The following is a 21,529-nucleotide window of genomic DNA, read 5'->3' on the forward strand; positions in this document are numbered from 1 at the left end:
CTATATTGTGAAGATATATACAATACATACGTAGTATATGTCTGAGTAGAACCTGGTAGCTTAACACTTTGCAAACATAATGGTTGTCTATAGGCTAATTATGGTTACAGTTCGCTACGAAGAGAACAATAGTGTAAACAAATTTTAGGAATCACTTTATGAGCCGTTCATTAATAATGATCAAATAATGAAACTGGTTTTTAGAATTCCGAACATCTCCAATGGCAAATTTGTTAAGTCCCGCTAAGGCATGCGAATATACATATATTTGTAAGCTGCCCTATATACATATATATATTTATATATTGATAAAGACCAATAAAAACTAAATCAAACATGAGCAGTACCAAAAGCTAACACATTTAACTAATATACATACGCTCTATAATCTCGCTCGCGTATATCTTCAAATTTTATCAACTAGTGAAATTTCAGCTATATAAAGTTTTTATTAAAGAGTTTGCAAATATCTTTTCCTTTAGTCTCGAGCCAGCTGCCAAATTTTTTACAAAAATTTAAAATGATCAAAAAGAAGAAAGAAAAATAGAAAACGAATTGTAATACAAACAATAACTAAATAGAAAGCTTTAAAATAAAAATAAAAGAAATAAGTTAGCATTTGATATATTTTGATAAATGAAAATAATAATAAACAACAATGATAAATCCACAACTTAGTTATAAACAATTGTATTTTATAATGACTGACAGTTAAAGCGGAGGAACAGATGAGAAATGCATTACATTACATACATACATATACGCATTACCTATATACAAATACATAAATACACACACAAATATATTTATTATAATGTATTTGAATAACAATCATTAAACTCGGCTCCTGCAATGCAGGCTAAATCTGCAATCTGCAGTCTGCTACAAAAACATTATTCTAAAGCAGCAAAACGCAAGCAAGCAACAATAACAATAAACTAACAATGTAATGCATATACTTAAACAAATATAAATATATATATATACATACATAAACATGCAACTTTTTTCTTATGGTGAATTGTGGGCATATGAAATACACACGGTCGTAGGAGCTGAGAATTAGGCCTTTTTAATATTTATAGTTAAATTTATTAATTATAATAATTTTTTATTTTACATAGATATATAAGACTGTGGCCTCAGCTCTCGCTATAAAATATAATATAATATTGTATGGTTATATGACCATCTAGAAAGAGCATTTTTTAAATTATTTGTTTTTGATGCACTTCAATCGAAAGAATTTCCTACAAATACATATGTAGTGATATATTGGGTTTCCGTGTTAAAAAAAGGAAATATGTGTGCCTCTGAATTCACTTATAAGACAATATTTTCGAAGCATACGAAATTTACAGGGGCTCAAATTCAAACTGTCTGGAAACAGAAATTTAGTCCAAGGCTCAGGGTATTTAATTGTTGAATTAATTTGGAGCTATCAATAGCAGACATTGCAAATTGCAATTTGTGTCAATGTATAAATTCACCGATATGAAAACTCATGGTTATCTACTCTCGTCACATCTCTATTTATTATCAATTGGCCCGGCAACCGAAGCTGCTAGGCACTACAAAAAATTCATTTTAGACTCATTAGAGTGCTCCTCTCCACGGAAATCTTTAGTAAAAGGCGAAAGATTTATTCGACAACTGAAGAGAAGCCAGAGTGAAGAAATACAAGCTGACACGCTGACTCTACCCTGCTTCCGAGTTAACCAGTTGAGAATTACAAAAAATCTGTCCTACCTGAGCAACCCCTAAAGTATGCCACGAATAATTCCGCTTAGGTAGGCAAAAGGTGTTCAAGGTAAATTCATTTACAATTCTCAACTGGTTTTAACTGTAGCCCAATGGAGTACTGAATATTTGACTGTGTAGAGTTATCGCTTCTCGGCCTTATGGCTAAGATCAAAGTGTAGTATCTGTTCTTATCAGCTTAACATCTGATAGTTTCTCCATTGGAGAACAACAAATGTTAAACTGATTTTTGGAATCAGACGGAGTGCTAGGGGCTTGCTCCACCTCTGTCGCGGGTTGGCCCGGTATTGCAGTACCGCCGGGATTTCGGCCCAACTAAATAATACATATCATAAAAAACGGAGTCTAGTAGAAACATAAGGGTGGAAGGTGTCGCCGATTTGTGGAATTAGGAATAAAAGTGACTCACTCAAAGCGGGGTTTTGTTACCAGCTGCTATGTATTGAAGTAAAGATGGAATGTACATATGCATATGTATGTATAATAAGCAAGCTAAGAAGGACAAATTTGTTACACGAAACATGTTGGCCGATTTTGCCTACTAAGTTAGTAGTACTAACAATGCGAACATTTTCAGGAACATGCTCGCGAACACCATTTTAAAACTAGTTTTGGACTGTGAACATGTCAACGGAAGAAAACAAAATCGTCACCGTCACCTTAATGGCAATACATGTTTATTTAAAACAAAAAAAAATGGAGGAAAAGGAACTTCAAAAGCGAAAACGTACACCATATGGATGAAACAGTGGTATGCCAAATGAGAACTGTACACCCACACAAAATTGTTGAAGGAGCTGAATGAAACCTCACCAGAGGATCTATTAAGCTTAGTAGGTCCCAAAATAAAGCGAGTGAACACTAACATGAGACGTGCTATACCGCCCAGAGTCTTGGCAGAATTGTTGTTGAAACTTGTAACATATTATTCATGACCTCAGAAAATTAAATTGGAGTTATTAAAAAGTTCTGCAAATGAGCGGTATTGCACGTTTCCCGATGGATTTGCCTCAACTGATGGATTGAGAAACCCGATGAACTTGTTGAATCGGATGCAAGCGGTGTGCTCGTCCGATATATCACAGTAGATGTTGGTACTGGGGAGGTTGCTCGAGCTGCATAATGCGGTCATACGTCAGCATACCCAATCGCCCTTGAAAAAGAATTGCATCCATTCCTCTCTTAGCAAGTATTTGCTGGTCCTCAGACAACTGCCTGTACATTGCAGTTTATCATTAAAATCGATAACTCATCCCGATCTTTTTTATCGATAAAAAACCTTATCGAAAATCAGTTATAAAATTATATCTCCTACATCTTTAGAGCTACAGTCTCCAAATTTTGAATGTATATTTGTAAAAGGCGTATTTCAAATGCTAGAGACTTGTGCATTTCATTGTTATAATCATGATCTGAAAGTTTCATGAAGATCGTATGTCCACAATTATTAACAATTAAGTTCTCATAGTAAGCGCACACTGCAGCCCATGCGTGTTTATGCGTGGGTGCTTGTGTGTGTATGTGTCTGTGTATGTTTGCGTAGAGAATTTACCTTTTTTTTTTTTTGGCGACGTCAATTGTAGCGTATTCATCTACCTCCATATATTTGAATAGCAACTTATCCTAAGCTTTGTTGCGCAAATGCTTATTTACTATTTACTAATGGTGCTCCAAAGCGAATCCGGCTTATTTATGTGATGTTTGGGAAACTCTAGGCTCCTTTACTTGTTTTCCTTCGAAATAAAACGCTTGCGCCTAGGAACACAACCATGATACCCGGCCTTATGCAGGGTATTTCGAACTGTTTGCGGGGTGAAATTACTGTCAAAGGATTCTTGTAGGCTCTCGCTTAATTTCACATCCGAAGTATGTGGATTTTGGGCCACTGTAGACACCACAATCTGTTCCTGGCGATCTGTTAATATTTTAGGCCGGCCTGATCAGCGTTCTGGAGCTTTTTTTTTTTTTTTTTTTGAGATGTGATTGATTATTTTTTGGCCCACTGTACATATACGAAGGTATTCGTGAATTAGATGACCTTTTTCCTGCGTTTTGCATAGCCAACCCTGAAATTTAATACGAAAAAACGTAAAAAATTCATCTCAATTATTCAAAATTAAAAAATTGTTCTAAGTTTCTAGAAAGCTGGAAAGCCCACTATCCGCAATTTCATAATTGTTTCCCGCAATCGGAATAAGCTAGATACTGTCAGAAAATTTAATGGTTTTGATAAATGTAAGTAACAAGCAGAAGGAGGCGGTGCTGACCTCAAAAAGTAAATGTAGGTATTCTCCAAATCCACCTCCTCACCCATCTATTTGTAATACTAGAGTTGTGCTTTGGCACATACACGAATATTAATGTGATAATTACGATCGTAAAAATGAAGCTAGTCCATCGACAAGAAAAGTTAATAAACAATCAAGTTCCCATAGTAAGCCCACCCTACAGTCGGTGCGTGTTAATGTGTGAGCAGAAGAACGCGAGGAATTATTGAAATATCAATTCTTCGGAGGATTTATGGGATTAGTAGTCGAGCAGTCTCGACTAGAGCATTTTTCTTCGTCAATTTTGAATAACAGCAAATTTCGATATTTGCCTTCCGCGACAAGTTGTTATCTTATAAAGTATTATGCCGGGCAAGTAATATTCTACGATATAAACTACAACATGAACTGGAAATAGAATAAAATAGGTAGAATTGCGTATATGCTAAATTTATACGTAAATATAGGTTATAACAAAAGGCTATGTACAAAATTTATAGTCTGAAATAGGCTAAACTGGCAATAGTGATTCCAATTTGTGAAGTTTGTATGTATTAGAAGATAATTAAAATATCTTTTAGTAAATCATGTAAGAATAAGACGAACGGCCCCCAGTTGCCTGTGCCTGTGCTATTGTTAGTATTAATTTCTACTATAACGATTGAGTGAATTTGTCTTTTAATAGTGACTACTATTACCACTACTATTACTATTACTACTACATTTACTACTTTTGCTATTGGTACTACTACTACTACTACTCTACTTCTATTACTACTACATACTAATACAGGTCAATAAATAAATCATATAAAGAGCAATTCTATACCTGATAAACATACTCGCATTGAAATCCTACTATAAAATAGTGGATATGTCTATACCCATTGTAGACATGGCAAATTGGATTGGTAGTGGATATTTTACAGCTTCACAGATAAAAATTCAAAATGTAGCGAATAAGTTAGTGAATTGAACTGAATTGTCAAAGATATATACATCTACATATTTATGGTATGGAATAGTTAAGTAACTACATACTGCTTTCGGGCTTCGTTAACAACAGAAAATGCTACATTCTTCCTAGTTCTTCTATGATATATAAATTGCAATTCGCTTAAATCGAACATAGCATCCATCCAGAATATCTTTTATGCCTTGAGACAATATTTTCAGATCCCTAAAACTAATTCTGGCCCCTTTCCTTTCGACACCGGGAAATACTCTCTAACCCGTTTCTCTTGATACAGACACAGGGACTTAACGCATATTTCAGAAAGGAGTAACACTACCTTAGCCATCAGTTAGTGCGGCTTTGAAGTATTGCGCAAATTCCCGTTCACTAAGTCATGAAGCTATTCTCAATAATACGCAGAGGTTTTGTTCTTGCCCTTGTTCCTAAAGGGGGTTTGCACTCTCTGTTATATTTTGATTAACTGGCCTGCCTGCTGTGAGTGGGGCGGTAGGCGATGGAGGTGGGATAAAAAGGACAACACGTGAGAAAACTAATTTGATTAAATTGCCACAGAAACGCACAGCGTGAGACGCGCTGCCTCAATGACAATGACAATGCAACGGGGCACAGAGGCGAGCTCTTATCGCCTTAGAAGCATCAGCCAGACGAAGGCTGCTCTCTATATAGCAATCCGGCTACTTAGGACGTGAACAACCACCCGGACAGGTAGCAGAATATTTATGAATATACGCTTACATATATATATATATGTATATGCGGGTTGTTTTGAATGCACTAAGCGCTGTGCATAAGTGTGAAAACGTTTGCATCCTGCAGAGAGCCGCGTCCTGCCCCCAACCCCCAACCCCGGCACTCTCTGTTTGGATTGATTGACGCTGATAGGGCACGTGTTGGCAATTATTTGAGAATAAACATGAAAAGCTTCTGCTGGTCAAATCAGATGACTTCTTGTTGAGCACGCCAAACAGGCTGTCAGTCAGTCTGTCCGCCTGTCTCTCTGTCAGGCAGTCAGACAGTCATTCAAGCCCGACTTGCAGACTGTAAGTGGAATGCCTTAAGATTTCGCATCATTAAAATCTGATGAATGAAACGTTTAGTGAATGAATTTGTTAAGGACAAAAGGCTTTAGTGTTTCTGAGGGAATATTTCGTCGGATGAAAGTGTTTCCTTAGGATACTCAAAACAAGGTCCTTTCTTGGAAACAATGTAAATTCATTTTCGGTTTTTATTCGATTTAAGTAATTTGCTACCTTGAAGGCTTCATTTTGTTGACTTACATTCGCATATACTGTTTTTGTTTATATTTCGATTGTTTGATATGAAAGGAGAGCTGAAATTTATTATTTCGTGTATATTATTATTTATTATCTTACAGTTATAGTCTTAATACTTATATTATTACTTATACTTAAAATTGGGACGATAACTGACAGACAATGAACGCAGGTGTGGCAAATATAAGCTCTGCTACATCATTTTCAGTTTGAAAACTACTATTGTGGAGATATGAGCCTCACCTTAACCTATGTATATGTTCATATTGACCAGCTTCACATAAAAACATCAAGCTTATACAGTACATTTAACAAATTTCTCTAATATCAAATACGAAAGTTTTTCAACTGATGCTTTATTAAAAAATAAGTTACCAATTAATTCAAATATTTTTAAGTTTCCACGAAAAGTTATTTTTTTCGTTATAAAAAAAAAAAAAAACAGTTTTTTTCCTTTATAAAGTTCTAGACTCAAAAATAAATTGACTGCAACTAGTGTCAGTGTTGCCATTATTCGCTTTTCCCGTCAGATCTGGCTTGAAAAAATAAGTCAGATTAAGGGAAGAAATCAAAAAAGTGAGAAGTAGGAGTTCGAAAAACCTTGATTTCAGCCCTTTATTTCTTAAATTTATTTATTAGATAGCAAAAAATCACTTGAATTATTTCCAAGTTTTGTATGCTTGTTTCACATATGAGAGTTAAAAGTGCAAATCTCCAAATTATCTAACAGCAATCACATAAGAAATTCACTTGCAAAAAAGTCAATAGTTATACAGATGTTCATTTTTACTTATCTATGGATCACGTGTAAGTTCTTTTTATACCCTGAACCCATTTTCAATGGGAAATCAGGGTATAATGGTTTTGTTGAAATGTATGTAACAGGCAGAAGGAGGCGTGGCAGACCCCACAAAGTATATATATTCTTGATCAGGGTGACAAGCTGAGCCGATTTGGCCCTGTCCGTCTGTCTGTCTGTCCGTCTGTCCGTATGTATGAACGCGTCGATTTCAGAAGATATAAGAGCTAGAGACTAGAGACTCAAATTTCCGTAATTACAGCGCGGATATCAAGTTTATCATTAAAAATCGATAACTCATCCCGATCTTTTTTTATCGATAAAAAACCTTATCGAAAACCAGCTATAAAATTATATCTCCTAAACCTTTATTGCTAGAGTCTCCAAATGTATTTTTATGTATGGTTATATGCAATTTCGGTTTTTGTTAAAATTTACCCCCCACCCCTATATCCACCCCCTCACCCTCACTTTTGTAAAAGGCGTATTTCAAATACTAGAGACTTGTGCTTTGGCAAATACATGTAATCATAATCTGAAAGTTTCATGAAGATCGTATGTCCACAATTATTAACAATTAAGTTCTCATAGTAAGCGCACACTGCAACCCATGCGTGTTTATGCGTGGGTGCTTGTCTGTGTATGTGTTTGCGTACGTGTGTGTGTGTAAATGTTTGTGTATGTGTGTGTGTGTGTGTGTGTTTTTATTTTTTTTTTTTTTTATTTTTTATATTCGTTTATTAACAATCTTAATACAAGTTGCAAGTTGTGTGTTGGCTAGGATAGTGCGCGATGCTTGCGGGACGGCCGTAAAGCATTGCTTCGCAAGCACTGTGCGCTACCTTAGCCTGGGACAGCTCGTCTTCTCATTCGCTCGACTCTGCGGAGCTCCATCATCACTGTGGCCGCGAAGGTGCTTGTTAGTTCCCAAGCTTCCTCCGATTCCAGCATGGCGTTGACAATGTCCGTTCTATGTGTGTGTGTGTGTATTCGTGTGTGTGTATGTATATATGTAAAAATTATTGAAATAGCTATGGCTCCAAGGGTTCAGGGGATCTCGTTATCGAGCAGTCTCGACTAGAGCTTTCTTACTTGTTAATATTATTTTATAGGTATAATGTGTAATGTGTAATCGATTGGGTGGATATCCATCCATTTCTATACTCGAGGTGAGTCTGCACACGATCGTCAAAAAGATCAACAAATAGTCAAATAGTTCGTACTTCGATTTTCGTGTCTAGGTTACATTTAACTAGGAAATATGTTGAATAAATGTCATGGGTTCCGCCCACTTTAGTTGGTGCCGCCCTTCTGTTCGCGAACCCCTTTAATTTGAGAGTCGCAAACATTTTTGAAAATCTAATTTTATGACAATTATCCGCGGCAAATTAAATCATAGCAATAAATAGCTGCAAATCAAACAAATGTATCAAAATAACAAAATATATATATATGTATATATCTTTGAGTGTGTGTGTGTTCAGGCTGCTGATAAAATCATTTAGAAAATGCCAGCAAATTACAAACTGCCCCGCCCACCCCTCTCTCCCGGTCGTCGGGGGTGCTCACCCGGACCTGGACCCAGACCAGGACCCGGACCCAGCCTCGTGTGCACATATTTCGATGTAATTTAATATGTGGCACGCGTTTGGTAAACTTTTTTTTTTTTTTTTTTTTTTTGCTGGCAGGACGAGCAGGATATGCTCTGCGGCTCAATTGTTGCCAATGAGAGCAATTGTGTTGCTGCCGAGAGAGGACCGTGGAGGCAGGCACTGAAGCACGGAGGGAGCAGGCAGAAGGGAGGGCGGGCGATAGGGCAAGGGCTTTGTGAGGAGTAATTGCATTTGTTAGCGCTCTAATTGTTTGGGCGGGCGAAAGGTTACTCTATGCCTAGGATAACAACAAGAGGCTTTTAATAAGCATAACCCGGTTGGCAAGCCAAGCACTGCCACTGAAAAGTGCCTCGGAACGTGGATAGAACCTTCGCAAACGTGGGCGGGCCAATGGACCCACCCGAATCCTCTGCTCCGAGAGAGCCTACAATTAGGAATATGTGAAATTAATGACCGTGAACCTGTCTCCTTGTATAATACAATATAATTATAGCAATTATTCATGAAGTGAATTGACCTTTAATAAGACTGTTAGAGCTGAATTAAATCTACGTGAAGCATGGATCCGCAAAAATGATCTAATTTGTTAATAGTTGATAATTAATGTTTATATTTTAATAATAAATGATTTTAAATTGATATTGTGCTATACTTACAATTACAATTATAAATATAGTATATCTTATTATGCATTCATATATATACATCATAATATATTTATCGTCCATTTTCTGATCTGTTTATTCATCGTTATGAATGCTTAGTTACCAGAGGTATGGAAAGTCAGAAAATTTTAAAGTTTTATGAAGAATTCAACTAATGGCTTATAAGCACTAACTGTTTCACATATTCATAGAACCATTAAATATATGTAGTAATTAGTTACAAAGAATAAACAAATTGGAGTAATATATAAACAACGTAAAGACAACATTTAGCATCATTAGGAAATTTGAAAGTCTACTACTGTTTCTACTCTCTATTTCTTCTTACTTATTCATTTCCTTCAACAAAAGGCGTGTACTTATGTACATATGTATCTACTAGAATATGAAATATCAAAATAAAGTGCGTATAAAAAGTGCTGAAAAGTATATGGGAAATACCTGAAACTGATATTCCCAATACAATAGAATGTTTCATCAAACAAATATAGTAGATAGCTCGATGTATATTTAAGATCGAGAAACATATAAGCATATTAATATACTATCTGAAGACTCTTAAACATGCCCTGTTTGTGTTTTTTATCATAAAGGAACCGCCGCCTTTGACCCCAAAGGATGTTGGCACTTGAGGCGAGACCCTTTTTGCGGCACTCGCATAAACAAAGTACCCCTAGCTAACTGAGCCAAATCGGAAGGTTTCTGTTGCTCGTTTCAGAAGTTAATTTACCGAGAATCAAAACTCAAATGCGGATGCAGCAACCGAGCGGCATCTGAGAAGGCCGCCGCTCGTAACCTGATCTTTGACACACTCCAACCTTGATTTCAGGGAATTATGCTAAAAAAAACAATGAGAAGACGTCGCATCACAAAAGGATTTGCCATGCAAACTGACACAAAATGTTGTAATTGCCCGTGGAAAGAGCAGCACCCCGTCTCTCCCTCTCTCTCACTATCTCCTTCCCTCGCTGTTAACCGCAAGACGCATTTGCAATTCGATGCCAGATTTTTATTATTATAAAAATTAGGCTTAGCACGTCTGATGGGCACGTGCATCGCCCATCGATTCAAATGAAGTTAAGTAAAATGTTCCCACACCGCCATTTCATTAATAACAAGTAAGAAAGCTCTAGTCGAGACTGCTCGACTACGAGATCCCCTGAACCCTTGGAGCAATAGATATTTCAATACTTTTTCGCGACTTTCAGCTTACACATGAAACACGCACACATACACACACACACGCACGTACGCAAACACAGGCATACATACACACACACGCATACAGACACACATACACACACACACGCATACATATACAAACGCATACACACACACACACACATACACACACACATACACCAACACATACACACACAAGCAACCACGCATAAACACGCATGGGCGGCAGTGTGCGCTTACTATGAGAACTTAATTGTTTAATAACTTTTTTTATGGACGTACGATCTTCATGAAACTTTTAGATTATGATTATAACATGAATATGCATGTAATTGCCAAAGCACAAGTCTCTAGTATTTGAAATACGCTTTTTACAAAAGTGAGGGTGGGGGGTGAATTTAGAGGTGGGGGGTAAATTTTAACAAAAACCGAAATTGTATAAATTGCATATAAGCATACATTAAAAATTTGGAGACTCTAGCAATAAAGGTGTAGAAGATATAATTTTATAACTGGTTTTCGATAAGGTTTTTATCGATAAAAAAAGATCGGGATGAGTTATCGATTTTTAATGATAAACTTGATATGCGCGCTGTAATTACGAACATTTTAAAAAAATTTGAAGTCTCTAGCTCTTATATCTTCTGAAATCGACGCGTTCATACATACGGACAGACGGACAGACGGACGGACGGACAGACGGACAGACGGACAGACAGACGGACAGGGCCAAATCAACTCAGCTCGTCACCCTGATCAAGAATATATATACTTTGTGGGGTCTGCCACGCCTCCTTCTCCCTGTTACATACATTTCAACAAAACCATTATACCCTGATTTCCCATTGAAAATGGGTTCAGGGTATAATAATAGCTCTCGCTTTATTTCTATTTCTGTCCCACTCACTCTATATATTTAGCACATGCTTGGGGCTCTTCCGCACGTTCATGTCAAATGAAGAAAAAACAATAAAAGAAAACAATGGCTCCGACCCGCTGAAGTTGTCAGTTCCGGGGCGCAGTTTAAGTGCTCGCAACAATCAGCTTGTGTCAGTTACTAAGGACCTCGGCAGCAGACAGCTTACGGCCCAGCCACGCCCAGCCCCATTTGCAATCGCAGTTGAAGCTACCTATACCTCAGAAATAATGCCAGCTAAAGCGACTTAATTGCATGTTACATTTACACTGAAAGAAATCTGATGAGTGATTTAAAAACGAATTTAATTAATTTAGTGATTTTTATTAAGTTTTTTTTGTTTTTTATACCCTGAACCCATTTTCAATGGGAAATCAGGGTATAATGGTTTTGTTGAAATGTATGTAACAGGGAGAAGGAGGCGTGGCAGACCCCACAAAGTATATATATTCTTGATCAGGGCGACGAGCTGAGTTGATTTGGCCCTGTCCGTCTGTCTGTCCGTCTGTCCGTCTGTCCGTCTGTCCGTCTGTCCGTCCGTCCGTCTGTCCGTCTGTCCGTATGTATGAACGCGTCGATTTCAGAAGATATAAGAGCTAGAGACTTCAATTTTTTTTTAAATGTCCGTAATTACAGCGCGCATATCAAGTTTATCATTAAAAATCGATAACTCATCTCGATCTTTTTTATCGATAAAAAACCTTATCGAAACCCAGTTATAAAATTATATCTTCTACACCTTTATTGCTAGAGTCTCCAAATTTTTAATGTATGCTTATATGCAATTTATACAATTTCGGTTTTTGTTAAAATTTACCCCCCACCTCTAAATTCACCCCCTCACCCTCACTTTTGTAAAAAGCGTATTTCAAATACTAGAGACTTGTGCTTTGGCAATTACATGCATATTCATGTTATAATCATAATCTAAAAGTTTCATGAAGATCGTACGTCCATAAAAAAAGTTATTAAACAATTAAGTTCTCATAGTAAGCGCACACTGCAGCCCATGCGTGTTTATGCGTGGTTGCTTGTGTGTGTATGTGTTTGTGTATGTGTTTGTGTATGTGTGTGTGTATGTGTGTGTGTGTATGCGTTTGTGTATGTATGCGTGTGTGTGTATGTATGCCTGTGTTTGCGTACGTGCGTGTGTGTGTGTGTGTGTGCGTGTTTCTTGTGTAAGCTGAAAGTCGCGAAAAAGTATTGAAATATCTATTGCTCCAAGGGTTCAGGGGATCTCGTAGTCGAGCAGTCTCGACTAGAGCTTTCTTACTTGTTTTGTTTTGTTTTTCTTTTTTAAATATAATTTTATTTTGTATTAATTGTTAATACTTGTCAATTTTTATTTTGCTAAGCCCATTTTCATACCACGCAATTTTAACAAAATTTAGATTCAATCAAGTCAGAAGCAGCTGTTAATGAATCAGCGAAAATCATCCAAATATTTATTTCTAATTTGATCTGATATCTCTATTTCAATAAAGTCGTTCTTAAAGAACATTTGCATTGTTTCACCTTCTCGCTGTCAGTGTAGCTGCACAGACCCTACTCCATATATATTTACACACACACACACACACACACACACACTTAAATGAGTGTGTATCTGTGTGTGGGTGTGTGTGTACATCTAATGCGCCCGCTTTAGGGCTTTAACCTAATAATGATGTTCGACTTACTTTGCGTGACTTATTTTATTAATAAAACGAGCAAATTTGTCTTGCTTTTTGGTCGCAGCCATCTCTTCAGGCACACACACACAACTACACACGCCAATATACACAGAGAGTATCCTTTGCTAGCTCGCGGTCCCCTTCCCCTACCCAAGTCTTAGCTAGCTAGCTTTCCGTTGGCATCTGCTGGCTGTGCGTGCGACAAGGACAAATAGCTGCTCGCTACGGCAACCCCAAAGCTCAGAGCGCGCTGATTGGTTGCAGCAGAATGCCAGGACACACCCCCTGCGAGCTGGCCGGCTGATGGGCTGCCTGTCAGGACGGGCTGAGTTGGGCTGCGTAAAGCTATGCCAAACGATCGAATTACGGCCAAGTTTTTCCTTTACGTCTTTTGCCTAATTGCCAGAGCTTAGAGACAGTCGTTCGGCGAGTGGGAGTGGGAGAGGGGCAGCCAGCGAGAGTGAGAGGGAGGCAGGTATAGCTGCCAGCTGAGGCTAATGCGTATTATGGGTACGTTAGACAGATACAAGTGGATGATGGTGGTACAGTTGTGCATGCATGCACAGCTGTGGCCCACATTACGCATACGCACCGCCACCCACACAAAAGCTCTGCCTGTACGTCCGCCCGCGCCATCCAACTGCCTGTCTGTCTTTCTAGGCAGCCATCAGTCAATAATTTAATTACAATGATTGTGGCATTTAATGTATTTAATGCATGCACAACACAATGGCGGCCATGACACGTTAATTATGGGGGCAAAATGGCGGCAGCAGTCGCAGTCGCAGTCGCAGTCGCAGTCGTCGTCGCCGTCAGCATCAGCGTCAGCGCCAACCACAACTGCGATCAAGTTATTTGCGGTTAACATGAACCAATTAAACTTAGTAACTACTATAGGCACACGGAAAAACAAAATAATAATAATATAAATAATCTTAATAAAAATAATTGGAATTGGTCAAATATGAAATGCGTTTTTTACAAATTGGGGGCGAATGGGGCGTGGTATCCAAAATCTGTAAATTACAAAATCTTTGTATCCATTAACTTTATATACAACGGAAATTTGAAGTCTCCAGGTCCAAAATTGTTCAAATTAGCCTAAAAAAACAAAGTCGATTTTTCGATTATTCTCGATAAAAAGTTATCGGATGAGTTATCGAAAAAATAAAGCAAACTCGTACTGCCTATGGTATACACGAGTATGCATGCCAAATTTCAGCTCTCTAGCTCTTATCTCTGAGATCCTTTTGCTCATACGGACGGACGGACGAACAGACGGACAGGGCTATATCGACTTAGCTCGTCTTCCTGATCAAGAATATATATACTTTATGGGGTCTGCGATGATTCCTTCTGCCTGTTACATACTTTTCACAAAACCATTATACCCTGATTTCCCATTTTCAATGGGTTCAGGGTATAAAAATTGTTGAATGGAATTTTATTTAGAGGATTTGGTAAATCATTTTTAATTTTCTGAGATAAAGAGATTTAAAAAACCTTTATATATACAAATTTGATATTTCCAAAATTTAAAAAATGAACTAATTTGTATCACATAAATGACATAACGAAATGTAAACCAAGTCATTTTTGGCTGTGCGCAATCAACAAATATGACGATTTTATAAATACTTATATACATATACATATAGGTATATATATACATATACATTTTAAATGTATAAACATATATATCTGTATAGATAAAATGCCAGCATTGTGGGGCCGAAATCAAGCGGTGCAAATGGCTAAATTGCATTCGGCCGTAATGCCGTTGCTGTGCGAGAGAGAGACAACCATATAAGCTACACATGCAAATGGGGGTGTGTTCACACATACAGCGAAACGCTGCCTGCCTGTGTGTGTGGGTGTGCGTGTGTATTTTTGGGTGCCTGAGCAGCGAACCGCAAGTGCATTGCCTGCTTTTGGGGTGGGCTGCTGTGCCGTGGCTGAAACCGGGACATCGCTTATAGCGATTTGCTGGTTGATGTGCGGTGATTGCCGCAAACTCAACGCGACCGTCAACGAGCAAACAACATAAGCGCGACGGCCAGGACTCGAGCAGGAGCAGGACATGATGTCAGCGCTAAATGAGAACAGCCTCAGCCCAGTTGCAACGGCGACGGCAACAGCAACTGCAACTGCAACTGCGGCAGCGGCAGCTGCTGCTGCTTCTGCTTCTGCTACAGCTGCAACTGTTGCCACAAGCAAGTGCTCTGCCACAACGACCACAATGCTAACCACAAAAACGCCATTTTCCATCGAACACATATTATTTCAAAACTTGAACAACAACAACAGCAACAACAACAACAACAATGGCAATCAAAAGTGCAACAAATATTCAGTGAAAAGTGCCAGGAGCAATGCAAGCGCCAGCTCCATATCCGCCGTATCAAATACCTTATCAAATGGCAGTGCCAGTGCCAATGCTAATGCTAATGCCAATGCCAATGCCAATGCAAGTGCATATGACAATAACAGATACCCTGTAAATCCAACAGCGACGGCCTCGACACGTCACACAAGCAGTCCGCAGCACTCGGCAGGGATTTATACCAGCGAGGATTACGTCAAGTCCATGCACAGCCAACGGTAAGTGCAATGGATGCCTGGCATACTATTTGAGGGATTTTCGATTGAATGATGTCAATAATTTAGATTATATGTGCACATCCCACAAAGCAAATCAATTCAGTTTGTGTGCAATTATCCTAAAATACACGCGAAAAAGTTGCCCAAAAAATGAATTGCGAAATTTGGTGAAAATTATTTTGACAGAAATCTTTATAGAATGTTTAAGAAATATTTTATTCAAATATAAAAATTTCGTAAATAACTGAGAGATAAATTCTCTAAATTAAAGAGTATATATTAAAATAGCTGCACTGCAGACAACGAATTGAAAGTTTTAGTTTTGAGCTAGTTATTTGGTGTTTTCAATTTTCATTCTGAAAGGGAGTCAGCCATGGACTTATTCAGTTGATTGCATTGATTATGGATTCCTTCCATAAGGGTCATGCTATCATTCTTAAAGGCTTTTAAGTTAAATTCTCGATTTGAAAAATGTAACTGATTCAAATAAAAAGAAGCAAGAAAGCTCTTGTCGAGTCTGCTCGACTACAAGGTCCCCTGAACCCTTAGAAGAAACTGATATTTCAATAATTTGTCGCGTTTTTCAGCTTACATTTGAAACATACTCACAAACACAACCACAAACACACATAGGCACGCATGCGTTGGCTGCAGTGTGGGCATACTATGGGAATATAATAACTTTTCTTGTGCATAAACTTGCTTCATGAAACTTTTAGATTTTTATTATATTAGTAAAATGCATGCATTTGACAAAGCACAAGTCTCTAGTATTTAAGTAATCCTTTTATCGCGTAGTGAGGGGATATTATGGTGGGGGGTAATTTATAACAAAAATCAAAATGCTTGAAATATATATAAATAAACATTTAAAATTTTGACACTTTAGCTCTAAAGGTGTAGGAGATATTATTAAATAAATTTAGTTTGATAAGGTTTTTGATCGATAACAAAATACCGGGAGTATTATCGATTTTTGCGGACCTAGGAAAAAATTTCAAATCTCTAGCTCGTATATCTTCTGAGATCGACGCATTCATACATACGGACGGACGGACGGACAGTCGGACGGTATTATTATATTTAGGAGACCCAATGCTGCATTCCGATGGATGAGCTACCGCGATCGATAGCGACGACTGTTATATAAAATTCTTTCCGCATATCATATATATGGCGATAAGTTCCTGCTTTGCTTCTCACGTCTCCATACAGGATAGTTTTGATGTTGGGAATAATCACAAGCTCCACAATGGCAATCAATCAAATTTATTATATTGAAATATGTCAACCAAACTGAATTGAATAAAAGATTTTTTTTGCAATTCATTATAAATATTAGAAATATTTAGATAATAGAGAAATCAAATATGGCTTGGATTTTAATTAATGAATCTTTCTTTATGTATTGTTTCTTGACCCACACCAATTCAAGGATCTCATAGTTTGATTTCCCGTTTAGACGACCGTTTTAACATATACTTGATGTGTTGTAATGCGTATTCGATAATAATATATGATATATGTTTTTGATTTGAGGCAGCATACATTTGTAAGATAATAAACTTTTTAAAATATTTTTTTTAGTATTACTTTTAGAAAAACAATTTATTTTAATATTTAATATATAAATATTGAATATTTTACAGTCCATGTAATTTTACCCAATTAATCAAAAAACTATAGTATTTGTATGATACATAATATGTTAATATGCATTACATATTATATTATATGGGTATACTATATATTCGAAAATAGGAATCATAGTTTGCAACTCTCAGATATTATCGTAGCTTAGCTCAAAGATCATTGTGTGGGATTGGGAATCTAGTATAGTCTAACATTTGAAATTCCCAATTAAAACAGCGTTCCTCGTGATTCCGATGTTCTCATATACACTCTTGGAGAAATTAGCTTTATAGACATCGTACCCGATTTAGTTCTTAGCGCTTAACTCACGTTTCACAACTGCAGTGCACATCAGCAAAGGTCAGCAGCCGCCCACTACGGCCACTCGAGCTCGGGGCCAGCCGGAGAGCCAAGTGTGCAACAGATGACAGCAGCAGCAGCAGCAGCGGCGACTGCAGCACCTACAGCACCGCCTCCGCCTCCGCCAGCAGCGAGTGCCCCGAATAGTGTGCTTTATCCAAACGCTGGGTATGGCGATCATGGCTTCTTGCAGATGACCCTCGGCTATTTGTCGCCGTCGTCGGGCACGTACAAGTCGGTGGATCCCTACTTTCTGTCCCAAGGTATGTCTGCTGTTCCTGTGCGTGTCGATGGCCATTAGCGACACCCGAATGTCCCAAAAGTTGTGCCCGGCACAAAGGGCTCTATGTCGGCGTGTAATGCAATTAATGTGTGCCACCCACTTCTTGCAGCCAGCTTGTTTGGAGGAGCGCCCTTCTTCGGCGCGCCCGGCTGTGTGCCGGAGCTGGCCCTCGGCCTGGGCATGGGCGTGAATGCGCTGAGGCACTGCCGGCGCCGTAAGGCGCGCACCGTCTTCAGCGACCCGCAGCTGTCGGGGCTGGAGAAGCGCTTCGAGGCGCAACGGTATCTGTCGACGCCAGAGCGCGTAGAGCTGGCCACGGCTCTGGGGCTGAGCGAGACGCAGGTTAAGACCTGGTTCCAGAATCGTCGCATGAAGCACAAGAAACAGCTGCGACGACGCGACACTGCCAATGGTAAGTGAAGAAGAAGAAGAAGCCAAAGTGGAAGTCTCTCAGTCTTGGGACCAACTTTTGGCCTTTTTAGAAGTTTCTTTGGCCAATTAGCCTGGAACTCCTTTTGACGAAACTTTTCCTCAACTTTTATTTGGCCCCTAATCAAATTAGTTGTAAAATTTTTGGCAATTTCTGGCCCACAGAACCCGTTGACTTCTCACGCACCGAGTCAGGCGGCAAGCAGCAGGGCGAGCCCCACAGCCCCCCAGCAGCAGCCACGGACGCCAAGGCCAAGCTGGGCCAGACATCAAGTCAGCAGCAGCTGCAAATGTGCTTCCTGCAGCATGGCTACTCCACGGATGACTACTCCGACCTGGAGGCGGACAGCGAGGATGATGATAATTCCAGCGATGTGGATATTGTGGGCGACACGAAGCTCTATCAGCTCACATAGGACGCAGGCGTGTAAACAGTTGTCCATTCATAGACTTAACGTGTGCGAAAAATACCAAAATATTTTAAAAATACCACATTTATTAGCAAACAGATAGAAATTAATATATGTATACCAAATACTTTGTATTATTTTATCTCCTTTATAGTTTCTTCTGGCATTTTTGTTAAATTATTTAACGTTTCTGTTCTTGTTCGATACGAACAAAAATATATATATAAAAAACTTGTAATAACTACTAAAAACAAAAAATTACCAGATTACAAAAGTTTGAAATTACCATCGGATTTAAAATTTCGAAAAATTGTACTTTCATATCTTTTTGTATTTATTGATTTTATCCGTTCAATACTTCACCTTAATATATTTGTATATAATTGTTCTTTTTAAAGATTTTTCTTTGTTTTAATTGTTGGTATTTTTAAACATAACGTTAAGTACTTATAATCTTTTATCCTTGAATTCATTATGCATTTTCTTTACAAATTAACAATTTTCGGCTCTTTACCTGGATTTTGGGTATATGGCATTTTTTGCACATTAGACAGACTATATCGGGTCTATACAACTTTCAAGTTATCAAACTCTGTAAATAGCAACCACAATAAGGACTTTCCAATTGGGCGCAAGCCTAGTCACAGTTAAATCTAAGCAAAATATACACATACATACACACACACATATATACATATATATTAAAGTATCACCAAATACAGCTAGTGATTTTATTCGAGTACTTCCATTTAAGATGTCTCTCACTCTCTTTCTCTCTCTCTTTCTCTTTCTCTCACTCTGTCTTTCTTAGAGTACATAACTCTCTTTGTAGATGTATATTTATGTGCTAGACGGCTTAGTTTTAACGCTTTCAATAAAAAATCATGTGAAAAATTAACAATTAAAAAAAAAGTTTCTCGAGTTCCGACGGGTAATCAAATCCAATTGACGGCCAACAACAAAAAGTAGGCACTAATCAGGTTAAACTGTGACATTTTCATAGGGTTGAAGTCACGGGCACGCCCACAGACGTGGCTCTGCTTCCTGGGGGTGGAATATGTTGAAGTGCTCTCAACAATGGCAAAATAATTGCGGGTTATTAGCAAGCCATTTAGGGAAACACTTTGTCGCGACTCGGCTCAAACAACTCAAACAGTGAAATACTTTTTGAATACTTTCAATTGAGCTGTGATTGCATGAGCAACCATAGAGAACCAGTTCCCGGAGTGAACACCCCCATATGCTTGGCGTTAAGGTAAGTAGATTTTAATAGCTAGTCATCCGCCTGCGATTAAGTGGGATGATAACAGCTGAAGCTTTTCCTCCTCTGAAGTCATATAAGCGTATATATACATCATCAAAATTATCTGAAATGGAGAAAGGAAAGAAATATATAAGGATCAAAATATATGAAAACTATTTTCATGAACACAGCCATATACTATATAGTATTTTAACTTACATGTATCTAATTTTTCAGCTGTGTTTACAAAACATAATCTAATGTTAAATGTTATGTTTAAAATATTTATTTATCATTCAAATTTGTTGTCCAGTAACTGGGATCAGTCTCATTATTTCACTATTAATTGTATGACTACAATTGTATAGAAAGGGAGTTATTATCCCTTAAAGTTTTCAACCTATCGAATCGATCAGCTTTATATTTCTTTCAAAAATTCATATTCATTCCAAAACACAAATATACATTATTTTTTCGTGACGTGACAAGGTACCCTACATTATAATATTCAAATACATATATTTATTTTATATATGTGGTTTCACATATATGCGCGTGATTTAATTTATTTTTACTCGCCTGTCTTTTTTGAACTATTTGTAATCAGTTCCATATAAACTAAAATCGAGAGTTATTCATGCTCATATCAGTGAAAAGTATGTATGTATGAAAAACGAGTAAAGGTCGTCGCAATGACAAACCGAGAGGGCAACACATTCATATATATGTACATATGTAGGTATGTTAGAAAACCAAACGAAAAGTATGCCTGTAACTATATACATACAGTTACATATACATACATATAGGGAACTTACGCTATCTCTAAATATGGATGTTATCAAAAGTTAAATAGAAGTCGTGCCTCCACTGGAATCAGCTGGCGGTAATAAAGAACTGATTTCTGGATGTACTCTATTTGATATATAAGGTCTATAAACATAACATATGTACATATATATATACTCAATCTGTTCATGTCTATCTATATTTGTATTAATATTTGAGTTAATCGCAAGAGTATCAAAAATATCATAAATGGATCTCGAAAATCGATTCAACTTTGAAATGCTAGGAATGCTTTACAACTCATCATTTGTATGGTTTTTTTTTTTTCATTAAATTCAAACAAAGTTAGAAATCAATTGAACTATTACTTCTATGAAAAACATAAAATGGGCGACTGGTATATGCCGGATAACTTTGAAGAAATACGCGCCCTTGAGTAAAATTGGTACAGTATGATGAGTTGTAAAGCGTTCCTAGCGACTTTGGAAAATTACTTGATTAAAACATTACTTAAATTTCGCGCCGCTTATAGCGGCTGATAACAGCGGGTCATAAGTAAAACAGTTGTCTTTCAATTTAAATCCAGCTACAGCTTTTGCTAAGCAAACACATATGTATGTACATGTTTATGTATGTATATATTTATAACTTGAACA

General features: G+C 37.6%; 1 protein-coding gene, 1 long non-coding RNA gene and 2 other non-coding genes across 4 annotated transcripts; 3 read left to right on the forward strand and 1 right to left on the reverse strand.

Moving 5' to 3' along the window:
* Window positions 1–1,559: 1,559 nt before the first annotated feature.
* On the reverse strand, window positions 1,560–1,673 carry LOC6578034. The gene has a single exon (XR_047590.2). It is a non-coding gene; the product is annotated as a U5 spliceosomal RNA (small nuclear RNA).
* Window positions 1,615–3,044, forward strand: LOC116803877. The gene is made up of 2 exons (XR_004363889.2): window positions 1,615–2,235; window positions 2,339–3,044. It is a non-coding gene; the product is annotated as an uncharacterized LOC116803877 (long non-coding RNA).
* LOC6578035 lies at window positions 1,886–2,081 on the forward strand. Its single transcript, XR_047591.2, has one exon. It is a non-coding gene; the product is annotated as a U2 spliceosomal RNA (small nuclear RNA).
* Window positions 3,045–15,117: 12,073 nt separating the features above from the next.
* Window positions 15,118–19,587, forward strand: LOC6578036 (brain-specific homeobox protein). The gene is made up of 4 exons (XM_032729324.2): window positions 15,118–15,727; window positions 17,705–17,982; window positions 18,112–18,414; window positions 18,597–19,587. Exons 1-4 carry the CDS (start codon window positions 15,207–15,209, stop codon window positions 18,845–18,847), a joined length of 1,353 nt encoding a protein of 450 aa, XP_032585215.1. The 5' UTR covers window positions 15,118–15,206; the 3' UTR covers window positions 18,848–19,587.
* The last annotated feature ends 1,942 nt before the right edge of the window (window positions 19,588–21,529 follow it).

The sequence above is a fragment of the Drosophila mojavensis genome, unplaced genomic scaffold, assembly GCF_018153725.1.
Source record: "Drosophila mojavensis isolate 15081-1352.22 unplaced genomic scaffold, ASM1815372v1 contig_49, whole genome shotgun sequence".
Lineage (NCBI taxonomy): Eukaryota > Metazoa > Arthropoda > Insecta > Diptera > Drosophilidae > Drosophila > Drosophila mojavensis.